Source organism: Mixophyes fleayi, chromosome 5 (genome assembly GCF_038048845.1).
Source record: "Mixophyes fleayi isolate aMixFle1 chromosome 5, aMixFle1.hap1, whole genome shotgun sequence".
Taxonomy (NCBI): domain Eukaryota; kingdom Metazoa; phylum Chordata; class Amphibia; order Anura; family Limnodynastidae; genus Mixophyes; species Mixophyes fleayi.
In genome coordinates, this window is record NC_134406.1 from 80720774 (window position 1) to 80740979 (window position 20206).

At 37.7% G+C, this 20206-nt stretch overlaps 1 protein-coding gene across 1 annotated transcript in view; it reads right to left on the reverse strand.

Annotated features, from left to right (window-relative positions):
* The window catches only part of LOC142159454 (transmembrane channel-like protein 2), a 165312-nt gene that overhangs the window by 90487 nt on the left and 54619 nt on the right, over positions 1-20206 (reverse strand). Inside the window, exons 9-13 of the mRNA XM_075214356.1 lie at positions 19993-20083; positions 9489-9570; positions 9068-9174; positions 7680-7778; positions 7167-7309 (exon numbers count right to left, since the gene is read on the reverse strand). Coding sequence (XP_075070457.1) covers positions 7167-7309; positions 7680-7778; positions 9068-9174; positions 9489-9570; positions 19993-20083 — 522 coding nt within the window. The remainder of the gene's footprint in view (positions 1-7166; positions 7310-7679; positions 7779-9067; positions 9175-9488; positions 9571-19992; positions 20084-20206) is intronic.

A 20206-nucleotide genomic window follows, 5' to 3' on the forward strand; every position in this document is an offset into this window, starting at 1 on the left:
TACTCCCCCTCCTTATAGATATGCAGGACAGTTCCCCCCCTCCCTATAGATATGCAGGGCAGTTCCCCCCCCTCCCTATAGATATGCAGGGCAGTTCCCCCCCTCCCTATAGATATGCAGGGCAGTCCCCCCCTCCCTATAGATATGCAGGGCAGTTCCCCCCCTCCCTATAGATATGCAGGGCAGTTCCCCCCCTCCCTATAGATATGCAGGGCAGTTTCCCCCCCTCCCTATAGATATGCAGGGCAGTTCCCCCCTTCACTTACCTGTAGTTGTGCCAGCGTCGCTCCTCTCCTCAGATCAGCAGATAGGAAGTGAAGACGTCCTGCTTCCTGTCTGCTGCACAGCAACAGGCAGCCTGGCGATTGGCTGTGTGTTGCTAACCACTGACCACCAATGCTTTTGATCGTTGAGCCCTCCACCCCCCCGCGGTGACCCCCCCCCCACGGCGGCCCCCTGCGGCGACTCTCCCCCTCCCCCACCCCAGAAAAAAAAATGAATGAAGAAAAAAAAAAAGAATTTTTTTTAAATAAATAAATAAATACCCGCAGAGCCACGCCCCCCGGGACCCAGCGCCCCAGGCTGCAGCCTGGTCAGCCTAGTGGTTGATCAGGCCCTGCCGCTGGTGTTAAAATACAGTTGTGGAACTACAAGTCCCAGGATACAAATAAGAAAGCATAAGAAGCTGAGGATTTTACAGCTGTTGATACAGGAGGGTTTGCATACTGTACTGTGACTGATGTACCTTACTGCAAGTGATTTAAAGACCTCTAAAAGCTGCAAACTGAACACATGCTGCTTCCACCAATGTATATACACCCTCACAACGCATAATACCATTGGTGGTATTACATAGGTATGGCATTCTTATATTTTTTACATTAATTGATGACTAAATGTTCACTGATTGAAAATAAAATATTGTGCACACTGTGCATAAAATATAGAAACGCTTTAAGACATAATAAAATGAAAATTACTAAAGATTAATACAGTGCTCTACAATAAAGCTCCGTTTCTGCATTCATTTTCATATTAACAATTGCTTCAATTAGAACAACAGTGGTTAGATTCACAGACTGTGTCTGAGCTCCTTCTTGTAAACAAATAATTTGCAAATTACAACAGAGGCTCTTGTTTTAAAATCCATTAAATATTTATAGACAAACTAAAACATGTAAATGGTAGAACCAACACAAATAAGATGAATTGCTACATTGCAAGCCGTTGATAGCAGAGGCAGAACTAGAGAGCTATGGGTCCCGGTGCTGGGAGGCGGGGAGGAGGGAACCTGGCCCCCAACCCTCTGCATCTGCCCCATTATCTCTAGGGGCCCCGGTGCACCGCATCTGCCACACCAATGGTATTTCCGTGACTGGTTGGTCGCATTATTTTTTCAGTTTTTAAAGATTTTGTTTTCACTTATTTGAGAAAGAAAGTTAATTTGTGTAACAAGTGCCAAATGAAACAAGTGGCCAGAGAAAGGCTTTGTTATAACAGTTGGATTATGATCTTGATATATAGCAGTCAAATCAATTACACCAAGTGACCCATTATTGGTGTTTAAAGCTGCATCTGCCAACTGGATGTTGCATTAAGTTGTAACAGAGAATAATTAACATCAATATAAGTCCTAGGTTCTCAACCTATGGTACATGTATTCCAAGAGGTAGTATATACATATTTAAAGGTACTTCAGTCTTAAATAAAATAACATAAATGTATTAGTAAATAATAAAACATACACAAATCTAATCTGAATGGGGTGGCTTTTAAAACATTAAGGGCTTGATTAAAATTGGAATGCAACTTGTATACACAGGCTGCGGTTTAAAAAAGAGCCCAGAAATTGAGCATAGTACGCCCTTATTGTACATTGCCTTCATCTGTCCATCCACTTCACCTTTGAAATCATAGCCAGTTCAGACATGAATGGCATGCATTTGCGTTCATTGGTGCAAGGTCCGTTTTTTTAACACAAGCAGAACTATTTCACACATATATATATATATATATATATATATATATATATATATATATACACAGCACGCAAACAGACTTACATCTGAACGTAAATCAGGCCCTAAATGTTTAAGTGGCTTGGCATACATTTGCTCAGCTTATGTAGTACTTTGATTATAATTATATAAATTTGTGGGTACTTATGAATGAACACAATTGAAGGGATACTTTGTAAAAATTACTATCACAGTGGTGTAAATGTTAAAAAAAAGTTTGAGATACCCTGGTATAACTAAAATGCATGCACTTTACCAATTCAGAGATAAATGGTTGTTTAAATCCTAATTCATGTTTACTATGGAGCTGAGGGGAACAAAATAATTGTGATAAAATATCACACTTTTTTAGGTGCTGAAATGCTTGCATGTGCAACACAGTATACTACAAATGATCCTAAAACATGCTTTCACATGTACAAGGACCACAAAACACTTCAACCCTTAAGAAAATAATGGATGTTTGATATTGTAAATGTAGAAGTCAAATATACACTTTTTAAAGGCAAAAGCAGACTTTATCCATATAGAGCTGTACATCAGACAAAAAAAAAGGATAATTTGGATAGAAAAAGGGACAGGGAGATTTTGTTTAAATAGAGGATCAGATCTTGAAAAAGAGGACCAACTGGAAAATATGGGCATGTATTTGTTTAGTGTCTGCTATTTGAAAGTGACAAAACAGTGTACCGGGATGTACCCATTTCATTTGAGAAAGGCATTTAAACAACTCTGTTCAACTGTTTTCTTGTAGTTTCCGATTCATGATATCTGATGTCTTTGAAAGTCAATAAAAAGCTGGATTGGTCCCTTATGCAACAGTTGCTCTGCTATCCACAGACTTAAACAGGTGGAAGCAGCATTACAGGACTGTGACAGAGCCAAAAATGGCAAACCATTGCCCTGGTACCTTTACCAAATAGTGTATTAAGACAGCACAGACAATTTTTAGCAGCCATAATTACCAACATTTGGCTTTAACTTCGAAACTTTCAAACTTTGCTTAAAAGTTTACCTATGCATTTTGGGGCTAATTCATCAAGGAACGCAAAACGAACGTAACAAATGCATTTTTTTAAAAAAGCACGTATATTGGGCATATGAATGTCCTTATTCAACAAAGTGTGGATGTAAAGATACGTATATTAATAAATACGGGTCTAGGTATGCACTGCTCTGACAGTCAACTCACTGCAGGATACGTAAAATGCATATGTGGAATAAAAAAATCAAAAAAGTATGCACAGAAGAGAACAAAAACTAATCAATGATTGTCATCTGTTCATAATATAGTCATTAATGACAAAACATTTAAAAATATTTTAAAAATGTTTTTAAGTTCATTTAATTAATTAGAATGTTATGAAAGATTTGAATCTCTACTGTACTTAAAATGCATTTTTACAGTTGCTCCTGATTCCAAACACATGTTCTAGCTTGTGTATGCCATCACAGTCATCACTAGTAATCATCACTCGCAACAGATTTCGAGCTTGGCACACCCTTACTGTACATTAACTGTGTGCATACGCCCATTCCCCTCCCCTTTCTGCCCCTGAAATCATAGGCTGTAGTATGGGTACTTTCCACGTATCAGCATTTATGTTCCATAATGATTCAGGCCCTTCATGTGCAATAAGCTGTATGTGGTAATTAAACACTTATTTAATCACTGGTCATAATAATACTAAAATGAAACTGATTTGTAAATACCTACCTTCAACAGCACCACTTTTCACAGGTGCATTTACGGTTAATTAGTGGCCTAATGTCTCATCAGTAAAATTACTAAAAGTTAATGTAATATATGTAAAAGATAGCCATTTTTCAAACCAACTTTTATTGACATAGAAAAATGTTCTTAAAATATGTCCAGTGCTGTAATCCAAAAATAAATTCCTCCAATCAATTACTTGCAGGGCTTGTAATAAAATGTGGCTATTGCAGTAGCCAGAAACGCCCACAGTGGTGTTCCCCCTATGTTTATTTCCAGAGTATTGCTTGAAAAATATTTATTTTTCCTTGAGGTTGTGCTTTCAGTGCTACTAATTAAATGTGCTTTGGGAAAAAAAGATTTGGAAATCTTTTGCTTCTTTGACACAATTGTTGCAAGACTTAAAAGTAAAAACTATAAACAGACACATATTGTATAGCCACTATGCAAATTCTTTAGGCACAATCATCTGGAGAATGTATTCCACAGTAAGCCAATCAGAAGGCAGTTCTGGAGAAGCATCTAGCTAATGCTGCTGAACATCACTATGATCATTAGTGCGAATTTTGCTCCAGGCCGTCGAGCATCTGCTAGAGATACACATCCTGACACCAGTATAATTGTCCAGGTTTGACTGTCACAGTTACGAGAACACACCTTTACAGTACTCAGCCTACACTTGCACGCCTCTTCCCTTTTCCCGGTACCACCTCTCTAAACATAAAGAGTCATAAGTGCAAGATGCGTGAGAGTCTGCATATGTACAGAAGTGTAAATCTTTTTTGTGCGAATGTGGGGCACTGAAATACGTATTGTGCACACAAAAAAGATACATACATTCAACTCAACATGAGATTTTTATGTCTATGCTTGGTGAGAAATTGTCACAACGGAAATGTGATGGAGGCTGTCTGCTGGTGTTGGTGTGACTGTACAGGGAGGCACGGAGTCTAACACACCCCTGGTGTTCATCAGGGACCTCCGCAAGGAAGTATGGATTTGGCCGCAGAGGTGTGCAGGTCGCAGTTCTCCGAGACAGTCACCAGCAAAATAGGTGAACAGCAAATAGTCAGACAGGCCGAGGTCGTAACCAGGAAGTGTTCAGGAAGCCGAAGTGTACCAGAGGAGCAGAATCAATGCCAAATCAGGATCCAAAGAGTAGTCAGTAACAAGCCGAATCAACAGGATACAAGGAACAGAATGCTGGAACAAAAGTTGGAGATCAGGTGTGAGCCTATTATTCTGACACCATTGTGGTGTCAAAGGCAGGTTTAAATAGAGGCAAAAAGCTCCTAATTGGAGAATAAGGGAGCCAGCTCCGGATAGGCAGAAGCGGCCGGCACTGGCCGCCGGGACTAACAAGAAGTGTCCCCGCTGCTAGGCAACGGGGACAGACCTGCGCATGCGTGTAGGCGGCAGAAAAGGCACTGTGTCCCGTTGCTAGACAAGGGGATGCCTGCGGCCAGAAGAAGTCAGGCGTCTGTCCCCAGCAGCAGAACTGCAGGGACGGAGCCTGACAGAAATCAGTGGTGGGCCATTTATCGATTTTATGCACTTAATCTATTTTTTTAATTTATTTATAGGTGGATCAACCATTTCCCAAAACATACAATGATGCCTTTCATATTATTTCCATTGCTTCCTTCTGATCAAAAAGTCAGGGAGCCAAAATTGAATCTAGTTAATCAGAAAAAGTGTCCTATTTTGGTTGGTGATCTTGAAACCTTAGTAAGCAGTTCCCTAAAAATGTCATTATAGTATTTCAGCTTTTTCAGTAACAATTCATGGATAGAAAACCTAACTTGGTGTGGTGAAATGTATATGAAAAGACTACAGCTATCTTAGGTTTAAGCACAATATTTTTTATTTCTATGTCAACCCTTCATTGTGTAACTTATGTGTGTCCTGTCATGTTTGGAATAAATTGCAGAATAAAACTCATGAACCTAGCACTGTGAGACAAGAGTGCTAACCACTTATACTTCCATTTTGCATTTGAATCCAAAAATCATTGTACTTATTTATTCCTCATTTGAGGTTGCAAGTAAAGAATCTGGTGTGATTCTGGTGTGAGTCCTGAGGGACTGGGAAAATATGTAGACACAGTAACCAGACCCTTCAAGATGTCCTCTTCCCCCTGATACAATAGGTTCTGCGCTCGACCTTACCACTTAATATGTTAGTGCTGCTACCTGTGCTGAATTAATTAATTGATACAAAGGGTGTTTTGCTTAATATCCATTAATTATTTCAAACAGCAAAAGTAAATTTAATTGCAATTTCAAGAGCTGGGGAATTTGTACCACATGGAATCAGGGGCGGGCTGGGCCGGGGGGCAGGGGGGCATAGGCCCCCCGGGCCGCTCAGTCTAACGGCTGTTCAGGCCGACCGCCCCCCCCTCCCCCCCGTGGATGTAATATTGGCAGCATCACATGTGATGCGGCCGCCTGTGCGCCCCCCAGGCTGAAACTTGCTAGCCCGCGCCTGCATGAAATAGGTCATAGTAGAGGGTCTGAGTAGTTGCTGTATTATTGCCTATCTTAGGTTCAAACCCTCAACTCAGATGGCAATGTGTAGCAATCATTACAATCATAAATAGCCATTTAAGTTCATAACTAATGCATACTTGCCAACTCCTGCATTTTGCGAGAGTCTCCTGGACTCCCGGGCGAGTATGGCAATATCCCGGATCTACCCAGTGGGCACTTCCTAGTGAAGTGTGCAGAATTAGCTACCAAACGCCGTGATTCCCGGTGAATCGCGGCGTTTGGCCCAGCCCCCCGCTGTCAAATGAGGGGGCGCCCCCATCACGCCCACCTCTCCCGGAAACAAACTTTGTCAAGTTGGTAAGTATGAACTAATGTCTGCTGAGAGGTTATTATTCATCTCTTTGAAAATAAAGAGAGGGCAAGAAATTTTGCTATAAAGTACTGTATATTTGCCAACCACACAACACTATTAACTGACATTACTGTAAATGCAAAGAAGAAAACAATTGTTGTTGCAAGTCCTTGCCTTTGCAAATAGGTATGTAACTAGTACAACTGCAATTAAGATGTTAGAACCATATTTCACCTCAAAGGAGAATCTTTTACTTTGCATGAGAGTTTGCACTTTTTGGCCAATCTATGGTACAAATATCTCATATTTTCTTGTACAATAAACATATTATCACAGGAGAATGGAGACGCCATAATTCCTCTTTTTATATTAAGACTGCCGAAAGCATCCTCTATATTCCTTTACTCTTGTCATTGGAAATATCATACAAAGGAACAAGAACAAATTTATCTAAACACCAGCAAAGTATTGCAGAAATTATTTGAAGCCAGCAGCATACTTTTCTTTAATAATACATTTCCAGATTGTATGAAGACAGAAAATGTTATACACTCACTAGTAGCAACAGATTACATCACTTACAAAGTACTTACGTTCTGATAACAACCATGAGGCTGTATCCAAAAACACCAACCCCAACCAAGAAGTAGGACAATGGCAGTCTGAATTTTAACCATCCAACCGTGCGTTGGTTATTGTAGAAACCATAGAACAAAACGGAATATTTGGCATAACCCTGCAAAGTAAAATACGAATAGATGAGTTTAATTATCATTTTTTTAAAACTTTTTATTTTATCCAGTGATCTTGCTATAAATTGAAGAACTTAAAGTTTTATATTGTACTATGATATTTAGCAGAGACGATTTGCCAAGCCTCCGGAGAGAAATCTAAATGTTAGGGATGTTATTAACTTGACAAATTAATTCACAACATCATTTAATTTAGGTGTTATTGCTTAGACCTCAGAATAGTTTTGGAATTGTTTTCTTACCATGCTGAAAGAAGTGCTCTAATAGGCAATAAAACACAAGAAAATGACTTTTGCCAGACTATTTCACAATCCCTCCCCGAAGAATAGCAGAATATAAAACATTATGCAGTACCTCAAAATCCCAAAGTACGGAGAAATCCATGGCAGTTCTTTCTTCACTTCTAGGCACTGTCTTTCGTGGTATACTTCCATACGGTAATCCCATTAAAATCTGGTTAGTAGAAAGAAGACAGTAAAGTGAAAAACATGCTGGAATGAAGTTTGGAATTTTATTATTACTATGTCTATATATAACTTCATACCCTTCTTACTTCCAGGCACAAATCAATATAAATGTTTTTTTTCTTTTTTGGTGTCCTTTCAAATACTAAAAACATTGAAAAATAGCTGTTTATCATGTTTCTCAGATGTTCCTTTTAGTTGAACCTGAGTAAAAAGGTAAATTCAGCAAGAAAAATGCAGATAACTGCACACAGGGGTTGGGTACGTGTCCCCGACTACGAGTAGACCGACAAGGACTTACCCGACTTCAGAAGGCAGAAGCTGTCAATCATAAAAAGATGTTAACAGCGAAGCTTTCAAATCACTACTTCCCAGAATCGCGATGAATGCAGAAGCCGGCACACAGAAAGTCATGTGATTTTCTGGGAGTGTACTATTATTAGGGGTGTTCAATGAGTAATGCAGGGAGCCGCAGAATGTACAAAGTAGAAGGGTTGCTGAAAAATATTTTACATTCTGTGGCTCCCTTCGGACGATGTACTAGATGCTAAATTGCCATTAAAATGGCCATAATTGACATTTTTAAAAACCACCACTTTTACAAATTACCATCCCAATTTTAACAATGATGAACATACAAACACTAATTTACTAAGCTTTGGTTTCGAAAACCGCCATCCAAACGACCAAAATAAAAGAAGGGGTTGTGATAGGCCAGATTGCTCAACCTGCTTGATGTTTTAGCTAGTTTGCCATTCAGAACATAAGATGAAGCACCATTGGCATATACATTTTTGGGTCTATTGACTGGATTTTGCACTGATCTCTGCCTGCCTTGACCTCAGCCTGTATTATGGATTATTCTATTAATTTTACCTTTTTAATTTGCCTTTTGACCTTACTTTAGTACGCAGCCTTAGGCCTGTATTTTGGACTTTATCCTGCTATTCCTGTTGCAGTCTGCTATCTCCTTTCTGTGTCCTGTCGACCCCACCAGCAATATTGTGTTTCATAAACTGCTACTGCCATGAGTTAAGATCCTGGTGGCATTGAGTACTTTTGGAACATATTGTGTTCCATGGAAAGGGGGCTGCTATCTACAAAGACTTTGTGAAGCAGTTCTAGGGGTTTATAGTCCCTTCCAATATTGCCTATAACATGTAGTTCAAATAATCTGTCTATTAAACTAATAGTAAAGGTATATATGTTATTAATGGTTGCTATGACTAACCACAAAAAAAGAAAATCACAAAAAAGAAAACACTGTTAAGTACATACCTCTGGTATTACAACAAGTCCAAATATTAGACCAAATAGCACTAGGTTCACTCCATACATCCATCTCAGGAATATAAAATATGAGGCAACAGATGAGCCAAAATGACCTTAGAAAAGGTAAAACAGCAAAACTAATAAAATGAACAAACTAATAAAATGAACAAACTAATAAGATGAAATCATATTATATAACTAGTCTTAAAAGTGCAAAAAGTAAATGGAAAGGAAATGAAAAACATAATTGCAATATAGCCTATAAGAAATCCTGTATGTTATAGAGAGGAAATGTGTTATATCTAACTGTTTTGGTACTATAGATAGCAAAATATATAAAACAAAGTGTGTGACACTAGTATGTGTCAAAGGAATTTTAGTCAAATGTGCTGTCTCTTGAAGGAACTTTATTCAAAATGTCACCTACTTTCAACTTCTTTAATCTTCATTTCCCATGGTATGCATGTTGTTTTAAAATTGTCGAAGTCCCTTTTAAATTTGATCCATTTCTGGAAGAAAATAATTATAAACAATTGAACTTTTCCTAATCAATGCATTGTTATATATCAATAGTTTTTCTGTTTGGTGCTTTCAACATTTCTATTAATAATAACTTTGTAGGGCTCATACTGAGCTGGACACATTTACACCCCAGACATACGCAAGAAAAGATGTATATATTCAGTTGGACCTATCTCAAAATGTTGTACAACACTAGTGTTTGCACCACGTGCACGTCACATGTAACAAGTGTGTGTATACTTTCACTGCACAATAGGGTAGAGAAAGTGCAGAGAGAGTGTAGAGGTAGCTTAGAGATAGAAAGTGCAAAAGTATCATTACTCTATGTGTCCACAATATAGTATTGTAAGGAATATATACAAAAAAGAGAATAGTGACTGGACAGTGTAATTAATAAAAGCAAAAGTCACATGTTACATATAAAATGTAATTGCATACAAACACAAATACAAAGCGCAAACATAAAATATAACTACAAATCAAAAATTTTGTTTTCCCTTTTAAAATGGGTGTGTCAGTTAAGTAATGGAAAAGACAAGTGTGGCTTTATACAATATAGCAGTGATGCAAATTAATGAATTAGTATCAGGTGCAGGGATCAATATGCAATCAGCCAATCAGATTTGTTTATCATCATTGCGTATGGCTGCAGCAGTCCTCCAGCTCTGGCAAGGGTGGAACAGTTAATTGCTGGACCGCATAGCAAACCTGGGTAGAGACCCTTTAATTTCACTTTAACCTCTTGAGCCCACCGCTCTACTCTGATAAGAGCACAGAGGTGGCCTCTTCTGTCGTCTGGCACTGTTCAGAGGAGGACTCTGCTCAGCTATTTTCAGAGCATGGTAAGGGCTTTTGGGAGCGCTGTGGGGGCTTGGGGGGATTCAATTTCCGTGTCTCCTTCACCTCCGGGTGCAGTCCGGACAACAACCCCTTCACCCACGGTACATACATCTGTGTCCAAGCCTACTTAGCAATTACTTGCACTCGGCCTACACTTGACCACCTCTTTCATTCCTGTCCTCTTCTCTGGGCATAAGGAGTTATAAGTGTAAGATTCCATTCTAAAAACTGGATAAGGACAAATGCATACATTTTGGTGTGTATGCACAGCACAGAAATGTGTATCTTGCACATTAAAACAATAACATCATGAAAGTGGGTTGGAGTTGTTTACTGAGTACATATGAAGTGCAATAGAATATAGATTAAGTTTTTTGCCCCTTGGGTTACTTTTCAGTGATGCCACATACCCCTCCCACCAGTATTGTACGTATCCATGGTCCCTAGTTGTTTTATGGTAACATTTTTGTGATTCCCATCAAAAAATTGAAGCCACCAATATGCATTGGAGTTACTGTAATAAAGCTCTATGATGTATCATTGTCCAAGTGATCTTTTCTTTTCTCTAGTCACAATGTGTTCTGTACATGTTTTGAGGTTACTCTTTGCATACAAATTAAATACATACTCTAGTTACATAATTCATAGAATTTCAGAATATGACTTACTGTGAGCACTGAGCCACACCATATTTTTCCTTTACGTTCTCCATTATTCATAAATGAGTAAGAATGACATTAAGCTATGAATATACTTAGTAGAGGCTCAAAGTATATTCCATTGTTTATAATATTATAATTTAGTATACATATATAAATACAATAAATCATTTATCGTACCCAGGAAGTCAATCACAAATTCACAACTAAATTATAATATAGTGCATTACATAAATATGCAAGAAAAACACTTTTCTTGACAGCTTGAATATGTATATCAAGCTTTTTTACTGCCGCTTGAAACAAACCTTTGTCATTTTCTAAATTGTTCTGCTGAGTTTAAAAAGTGAAGACTATTTTGCATTGCATGCATAATGTATAGTAGTAGTCCATATCTAATAAGATCACTATGTTATCCCACATTCACTAAGCTTCCTGCTTCTGTTCCTTCCTTTTTAGCTTGATAGCACTATCTACCTGTTGTAAATACTTTTTAATGTAGTCTGTCACATTATAGCAATAATTTCTTTCTTTCCTTCTTCATCCCCACCATTGTCACTGGTGCTTTAAACAAATCTATTGATTATACACATTCTTCGTGTGCCTCCAAACTACTCTCTCTAACCACCTCTCTTGGCCTCCCTGCAGGGCCATCTTAACAACATTATGGGCCCCAGGTCAAAGCAGGGCACCGGGGCCCCTAGATATAGATATAGATATATAGATGTATACAGATACAGATAGAGATATAGATATATAGAGATAGAGATAGATAGATGTACTTGCTCAGTGACCCTTGAAGGTTTTTTTTGCAGGTTTTTTTCTTTTGCAGGATTATTTATTCTCATTAAGAGCTGTGCCTATGGGACCCCCTTGCCCGTGGGGCCCCCGGGCAGCTGCCCATCGTGCCCAATGGAAAATATGGCCCTGCCTCCCTGACCTGCCCTTGTTTTCTACAGAGTTTGCTTGGTCTCTGATTGCTTTAATATTCCTTATTCTCTTTCGGACCATCACCTGATCATCAGTCAGATGTTCTCCACTAGATTAACTTCTTTGCACTATAACTCTAATAAACATCCAAGTAACTGCCAAACTCACAACTCAAATTCATTTTTAACTCCCTAAAACATATAGGGCCTGAGTCATTAAGGAGAGCAAAGCATAAAAAAGGAGTAACTTTGCATCTGGGCAAAACCATGTTGCATTGGAGGGGGAGGTCAATTTAAAATGTGGGGACAGATTTATAGTTTGTGTAGGACATGCCTTAGATCACCTTTACATTTACGTGTAAAAATAAAACAAGTATTTGTGTGCTACATGAAAAAACAACCAGTATTTAACTTATGTGCAAAATAATAAACTTATTTGCACCCCTTGCATTGTAACATGGGGTGTCCCGGAGAACATTTACTCCTTTTTTTGCCTTACTTGCCTTAATGCCCATTAGCTACAATTTCTACACTCTCCTGTCCTGCTCTGGTAGCCCTAGATCTTATTCAAACACTAGCAACAGCTCTTGATCAAGTGGCGACAACTACTATTTCTTCTTTTGTCCACAATCTTAGCCTTGGCAAGGACACCCCAGCCAAGGAAACCTGCTGCCTTAAATAATCTCTTTCGCAAAACAAAAAACTCCCTCACAGATATACTGCTATCTATCACTCCTATCGAACAGCTCTGGATATTGCAAACATTCTTCCAATCTTTCATCTCTTCTAACCCCAAACACCTCTTTAATATATCAAATCTCTCCTCAACCCTCCTACCCGAAAACCATCTGACAACCATCACTGCACAAGATCTTGCTTCCTACTTGAATCACAAAATGACAAAATTCAACATAAAATGGTATCTTCTTTCCCAAGCAGCATTTTGCCCAATTTGTCTCCAGCGCCCTGTTGCATCTTCTCTTCATTTTATCCAACAAATAAAGAGGAAGTATCTACTTTCTTCTTTTTCTCACACTCTACTACTTGTCAGCTTGATCCTATCCCCTCACAAATCAGTCTGTTGTCGCTGTGCTTATCCCACTAATATCTGTAATCTCACTCTTTTCCCTCATTATACAAGCATGCAGTAATTAGCCCTATTCTGAAAAAACTAATTCTGAACCAAAATCTCTCACAGATTACCATCAAATCATTCAACTCCCATGTTCCTCCAAGCTTCTGGAGACGCTTGTATACATTGACCTCACATGCTTCCTTTCCTCACACAACCTATTGGAAAATCATCCCTTTAGGCAAGTTTACCAAATTCCTTAGCCACCTTTTTAACCTCCCTAGACTATTCTATCCATTTACCATCACCATACTCCATAGTTCACACAAACTTATATTTATTCTCCTTCTTTCTAAAAAATCCTCTGACCCCTGGGTGGTTCACATAGACCCACTAAGCAGTTATTCTCTTCTGGCTGGTCCAGTGTGCGATAAGTGACATTTAACCTCGTGTATCAATATCCTATCTCCCTATAAATTGAAAGCTTGTGAGCAGGCTTCTCTTACCACTTTGGCTGTTAATGTCCAGTTTTGTTTTATTATTGTTTTTGTCCCTAATTGTAAAGCATTACGGAATACGTGTATGCTATGTAAATAAATGTTAATAATGTTAATATTATGGAGGTTGTCAGGAAAAGTGAGAGCCACAAAAAATGGCTGACAGCTGGCAGCCCAGGTTAACAGCCTCAGGAAAAGAAGCCTGCCTGGAATTAGTTTGCCACATTCACATCTATATTACCCCTGAATCTGTGAATGAACGTATGAGTCAGATAAGTGGACTCACCAAGTCAGTACATAAGTGTAGACTGCTTTGCTGTGACTCAATTAACTGATTTTAACTGTTAACTCTGCTGCATCACTAGAGAACAATTCCACAGACTTTCTATAACTGTTGAAATTGGGCAGTAGCATAATCCTTATCACTACAGCTAAAGTTTGAGCCAGAGTTCCATTCCAAGCTCCTATTTTCACTGGTAAATAATTAAAGCATAAATTAGCCAATCTGCCTGAAATTTCACACTAAGGGGCCACTTGTTCCATTTACCTCTCTGGAGTTTTCATTTTGTATTTAATTGCTCTAAACGGCATTATATATACACTCATCTTGTTGCAGTTACCAACTGAAAGGTTGAGCTACAATAAACCTAACTCTGCTATTTCAACCCATACAACAAAACAACTTTGAAATGTAATGTGTTGGGTTATTTTGTGCATGACATGCACAAAATACAGTGATAAGAGTTCAGCATTATTCCAGTTATATGTGAATGGTAAATGTAAATCTCAGATCTTTATTGGCATAACTGCGGATAGCGGGGTACTCTGTCCCATGTTTGGTGGAGCTGCCCTAAAATCGAGCCCTTCTGGTGCGCGGTGGCAGATCTTATACATAAGTTTACTCAGCTCCAAATGCTGTTGAATATGTCCTACTATCTTTTGCCCCGTCACCCACCTGACACCCATAAATTGACCTGGGATCTGCCTGGCCATATCACCCAGAATTGGAAAGCCTGACCCCCCCATCCAGTGTCACCCTCATCAAAAATGTTTGGCAGATACATAGATTTTAACACATTACCAGCATAATCCATGAGCGCCAAAACCGATTTTGGTCAGTTTGGTAAGCTTGGACTACATATTTTGCCTTATGAGATTCTCATCTTGCCCCCTTCTTAATTGTGCTGTGTTTTGAGAGCTCAATTTCTCCCTCCATCTCTATCTCTTTACCTTCTCTTTTTTCCTCTGAGTCCCTCCTCCTTACCTCTACTAACACTCCCCTGTATCCCTCCCTCGAACCACCCTCTTTTTATCTCGCCCTTCTCCCCTCTTGTGCAACAAAATCTCACTACCCTACATACTTGATATTGATCCCTATGTAATTCGTCAGCTCGATTAAGCTGCTCTTGTAGAAATGTATATTGTTCATTAATGCTTGGATGTTGCAACCTACCCTACCTTCTGATTCCCCATTCTTTTGTTCTGTTTCACATTTCCTATTCCCATGTCATATGAAAACTCAATAATATATTTTGCTTAAAAAAAATAAAGTTGCATTTTGTAGACGTATTATTTTGACGTTGTACTGTGTTTAAAATAATACATTTTATAATAGATAATAGGCTATTAATTGACAGATACCTTGTGTTAAATCTATGTATTTCTTGTATAATCATATTGTTGTAGTTGAAAAGATATGCTTTATATCCTTGCACATTAACTATACTCTTTCAGTTTTAATGGGATTTGAATAACTCGCAAAAGGCTTTTGTTGCCAAGCAACTATTTGATTATTGCTGTGACAGTGTTACAATGTAACAGTGTCTTAATTATATTCAATGAGTTTCTGCAGCTCCACTTGCTATCTTTTAAATGGGTTCATGCATTAAATGTAATTATACCGTATTTATAAATGTTCTACTTTTTAAATGCAAATATATTAATGCTCTATAATTTTAGTCATGTAAGAATACTAAACTACTAAGAGCTGCGGTATTTGTAATCGAATCAACATTTGCATATGTCTATTCCTTTTGTTCTTAGTGCCCATTTAGTGTTTGATTTAAAAAAAAATGTCACCTCTCAGCCACTAATATATTATATTATTATTTTTTCTTTTATTGATGATTATTTATATGGTATTATGTTGTGTGTTAGACTGCTGATTTGAGATCCCTAGCTTTCTAACTAAGCACGGTGAAGAGACACAGTGGACTGACCACTATAATATGCAGTTTCAGGAAAAGCTTTATATTATGGATTGTGTTCTTGGTTGGCCAGCACTAATACAGCTTTTTCTCAAAACATTGCTAATGAGTGTTCTGTTCCTCATATATATAATATACAATTTTGCTGACTTTACAGGATCATGTGTAATTTGTAACACATACAGAATACATCATTGGAGTGTCCCTAACAAATTACACTTCTTTCTCTTTTTTATTAAACATTATTATGTATGTCTTATGTTGAAATAGTAAAGATATATTTTATATATGTTTTATATATTGGCTGTCATCTAAGGTATAGGTCAGAGCCAGAGGATTTTTTTCCATTTTCCTAAGGACAGGTTTGACCATTGTCTTTACTAACTTACTTTTGTTCTATGCACCTGTTTTATATGCCACAGATATCTATGCTGCTATTATATCTATGTTACACTTTGCCTACAAATACTGTACAGAAGATAGGTGCACAGACAATGTGTAGACTTATAGTAAACATAGTATAGCCCACCGGGTAGGGAACATATTTGTGAGACTGTAAATGTCGGCACTTAACCTGCCGGCATAAAAATGTTGGCAGGCTAAATGCCGACACTTACATTATGCTGACAGGTTGACAATGTGTACATTGTGATTTGAAACATGCACAATGTCACCAATCAGAATGCCGACATGAAAAGACCAATGTCATCAGTGCTGGGGTATAGCAGGCGGACCCGTGGACATTGGTCTTTTAATGTCAGCATTGTGACTGGCAACATTATGCATATTGCCAATCACAATGTACACATTATTAACCTGTCGGCATAATGTAAGTGTCGGCAGGCTAAGTTCCGACATTTACAGTGTCACAATTATGACCACCACCAAGCCCACCAACAGTCCTGATTTTTACAGGACAGTCCAGATATCTGGCAGCTACACTGAGTTCTACCTATCAGTAATGGTATGTGGTCTCTGGGTGTGGTTTATGCAGATAGGACAATGCCTGGCGAATTTGAGGAACATATTTGTTCCACAGTTTTCCAAATGAGAATCTTTGCAGGCATTTATATAGGATCAATTAACTTGTGAGCTGGCATTCACCACGTGTATATTTTTATATCTATGCCCCTTGTTGTTTATGTGTAACTCCTATTGGGGATTTGTGGGCCACATTCACTTGTCTGTGAATTTGGAGAGTTAACAATAGAGTTTGTCCTCCCCCTTGATCTTGGACTTTGCTGACTCCTCTCTGCAACAGTTGTCCTTTAGGCTTCTGGCTTCAGAAGTTATGGCAACACAAAGCTCAATTAGCCTCTGCTCCTGTGGTTTCAAGAGTATTTTTTCATAACAGCAATGTTAATATTGGATATCCATCCCTTAGTAAATATTTTTTTATTCACTGTAAGATCTGTGAATCACCGCCCAGAAGTAAGAGAGACTTGATTGCTGTTAGGTAACACAGCAATTGAATTTTGGTGGTTACACTGCCTAAGACCCCCTTTGTTTTTTTATTCTATAATATCTGTGAAATGTGTACATTATCTTTTTTGTTAGAATTACATTAAAATGCTTGTTGGCCTATGTAAGCTGCAATCAATTCTAGCTTTTACCCTTCAGATCCTGCTGAGCTTGCCTTCAATTTGAACTGTACTAAATCAATACACAGCTTATAAAAGCTTCTTTCTCTAAAAGGTATGTTAAGTAATGAATAAAAGCAACCTATAAAATTTAGTTAATTTAGCACTGTATTGATTAATCATAATTAAGAAAGTGGGCCTTCACGATTGGGGTCTTTCAATTGTACATTACTGGTATATAATATCACTAGCAACCTAGTCATTTACTTACTAGCAGGGGAGGGCTGGCAAATTTGGCTCAGCAGCCTATTAGGAACATTTTTTTTAATTTTTTTTTATAAAGTATTTTTTATTGGTTTTAGAAACACATAACAAAACAATATGTACATTTGGATTCTAACTAATTGCATATCTGATTGAGATATAATCAGGCCGTGAGAACTTGTTTCTACAATAGGACATAAAAGCTATAAGAAAACAAAAGTCACTTGCTTTTAAAAGATAAAATTCCATACATATATGTAAATTCAATATATCTATAATTTAATAGTATTCAGCACAGTAACATCATGGAAAGGCTTCATATCAGCATTATAGCGTCATATTGCCAGGCAGGGCTGGCATACTCAATAAGGATGACATGTGGAAATATAGAAAGGGGTTATCATAACTTGCATTTATCTCACCCCTTAATTATTCCTGAGGATGGTTAACAAATTGTGATCTACACCGGGGATGACAAATCTTATGACATTTGCAGAGAGCCTCTTTACTTTTGTACATGAATCTTTCAAGTTTCCAGATATCATTTACCAAAATAATCCAGTCTGAAACATCTGGTGGTTCAGGTGCCATGCATCTTCTTGCTATGATAACTTTAAAGGTGACCCAGTGACCCAGACCAAGGTAGCTCACTATGGGGCCAGCCCAGGGGGGCAGATGCCCCCCTGCTCCAGGCCAGCCTGCCCATGCCAACTAGGAAAAATATGACAAACAAATAAAACTCTAAATGTCACCTACATGTTACCGACTATTAACAAATTTGGACCACACCCTTAATTAAAAATGTAAATGTTATTTTATTCATTTAAAAATTCTGCAGCTCCAGACAGTCAGTATGTAAATCACACCAATACAAAGTAAACAAATCACACTTACAAATTGCAGGTGTGATTCATACAAGCACAATTATAAGTAGCAAACATACAGGTACAAATTGCATAAGTATAAATTTATGCATAATCACAATTAGTCTGCCTTAAGGTACCTAGGCACAATCAGCTAATTATAGATAATACAGGGTTTTTTTTATAGCACAGTAGCATGTTACAATACATTGATATTGACAGAGAAGAGCTACAGAGATAAGAACAAGAGTAGCATGATTTAGGAGCATATTCCCAGTAATAAAACAGCTACATTGAAGGTTTTATAAAATAAAAATAACAACTAAACCTATTGATGCCGAAAGAACCAGTTAGATTTAATAAGCAGTTGCCTTCATATCATAAACTTTGATTCTCCTGATGGCAGATGAATACAAGCATTACAAGCATTAATATCACTGAGCTATGTATCTATAATATAAATGTCTAGTGGCGTGTGTTAGTCTGTCTGTGTGTGTGTGGAAAAAATAAAACCAAGCTGCAGCGCCACCTGCTGGGCAGAGTTTTACACTGACCTACTAAATTCTTAGTGTGTGTGGAAAAAAAAATTCAGAAAGGGCTGAAATTTGGTATACTAAGATGTTTTTAATTTGTTAATTTAATTTGTTAATTGATAAAAGTGTTTATAAAGATTTTAAAAATATATATATATATTTCTTAAAGGAGAAGTGACAGTTGGGAGTGGTTGGTGGTTGCCGGGGGTGACAGTGGGGAGTGGTTGGTGGTTGAGGCCTGGGCTATGGCCCAAATGCATGACACAAACCTTTTTAACACCTTAAGTAGCTTGATTTGACTAGAATGCATGAGTATCATGCACTGGTTAACTTGTATTATATATATAAAATATACATGAAATAAGAAATTGCATATTTATTTAATAGGAAGATGAAGTTTCTTTATCACTCTGGGGCAGTGCTGAACTCAGAGTTTGAGTGACAGGTTAGAATCACTTAGGTGACATAAATGCTCTGCACTGATTGGTGGATTCCCACAGATCGCAATAAATAGAGATGCTACAGTATGCTTTGCTATTTGAGACTCTTTGTCCTGCAAAATGCCAGCTCCTTTTTGGACATTGTGTAAGAGATGTGGGATATGAGATGTGATATCAATATGTATATTATTGGAGTCCAGTTGTCAGATGCATAAATACCATATGTGAACATTGATTTAATGATTAAAGAGCAGGTCTCAATATATTTGACATGGTGAAATCATCAATTTCAATAAACTTTTTAAATTAAAATAACTGAACATTAGACAATGATGTAAATGACATATCGATCTAAATACTTTCATAAATAATATTAATCATAATAACAATAATTAAAAAACATGCTCATATCATAAAAATGAGGGAATGCTCTACATTCAATATTCAATATCATGGCTGGGACCAAATGGATATGGAGACCTTCACTGTCCTCTATTTAAAGTCAGCTTTACCAGTCTTACATACCTTTAGCATCATCACTTTGTACGCATAGAATTTTTTTCCTTTTCCCTTCCCCAATGCACCTTCAAATTTCTCCACAAATTTCTGAGCATCACTAGTAGAAGAGAGATAATTGTCAGCATTTCCCCTTGTGCTGTTCGCTTCAGCAATTAATACATGTCATAAAAATTCAAGTTAATATATTATTTTTGGTTATTTTTGGTTATGCGAACATCTA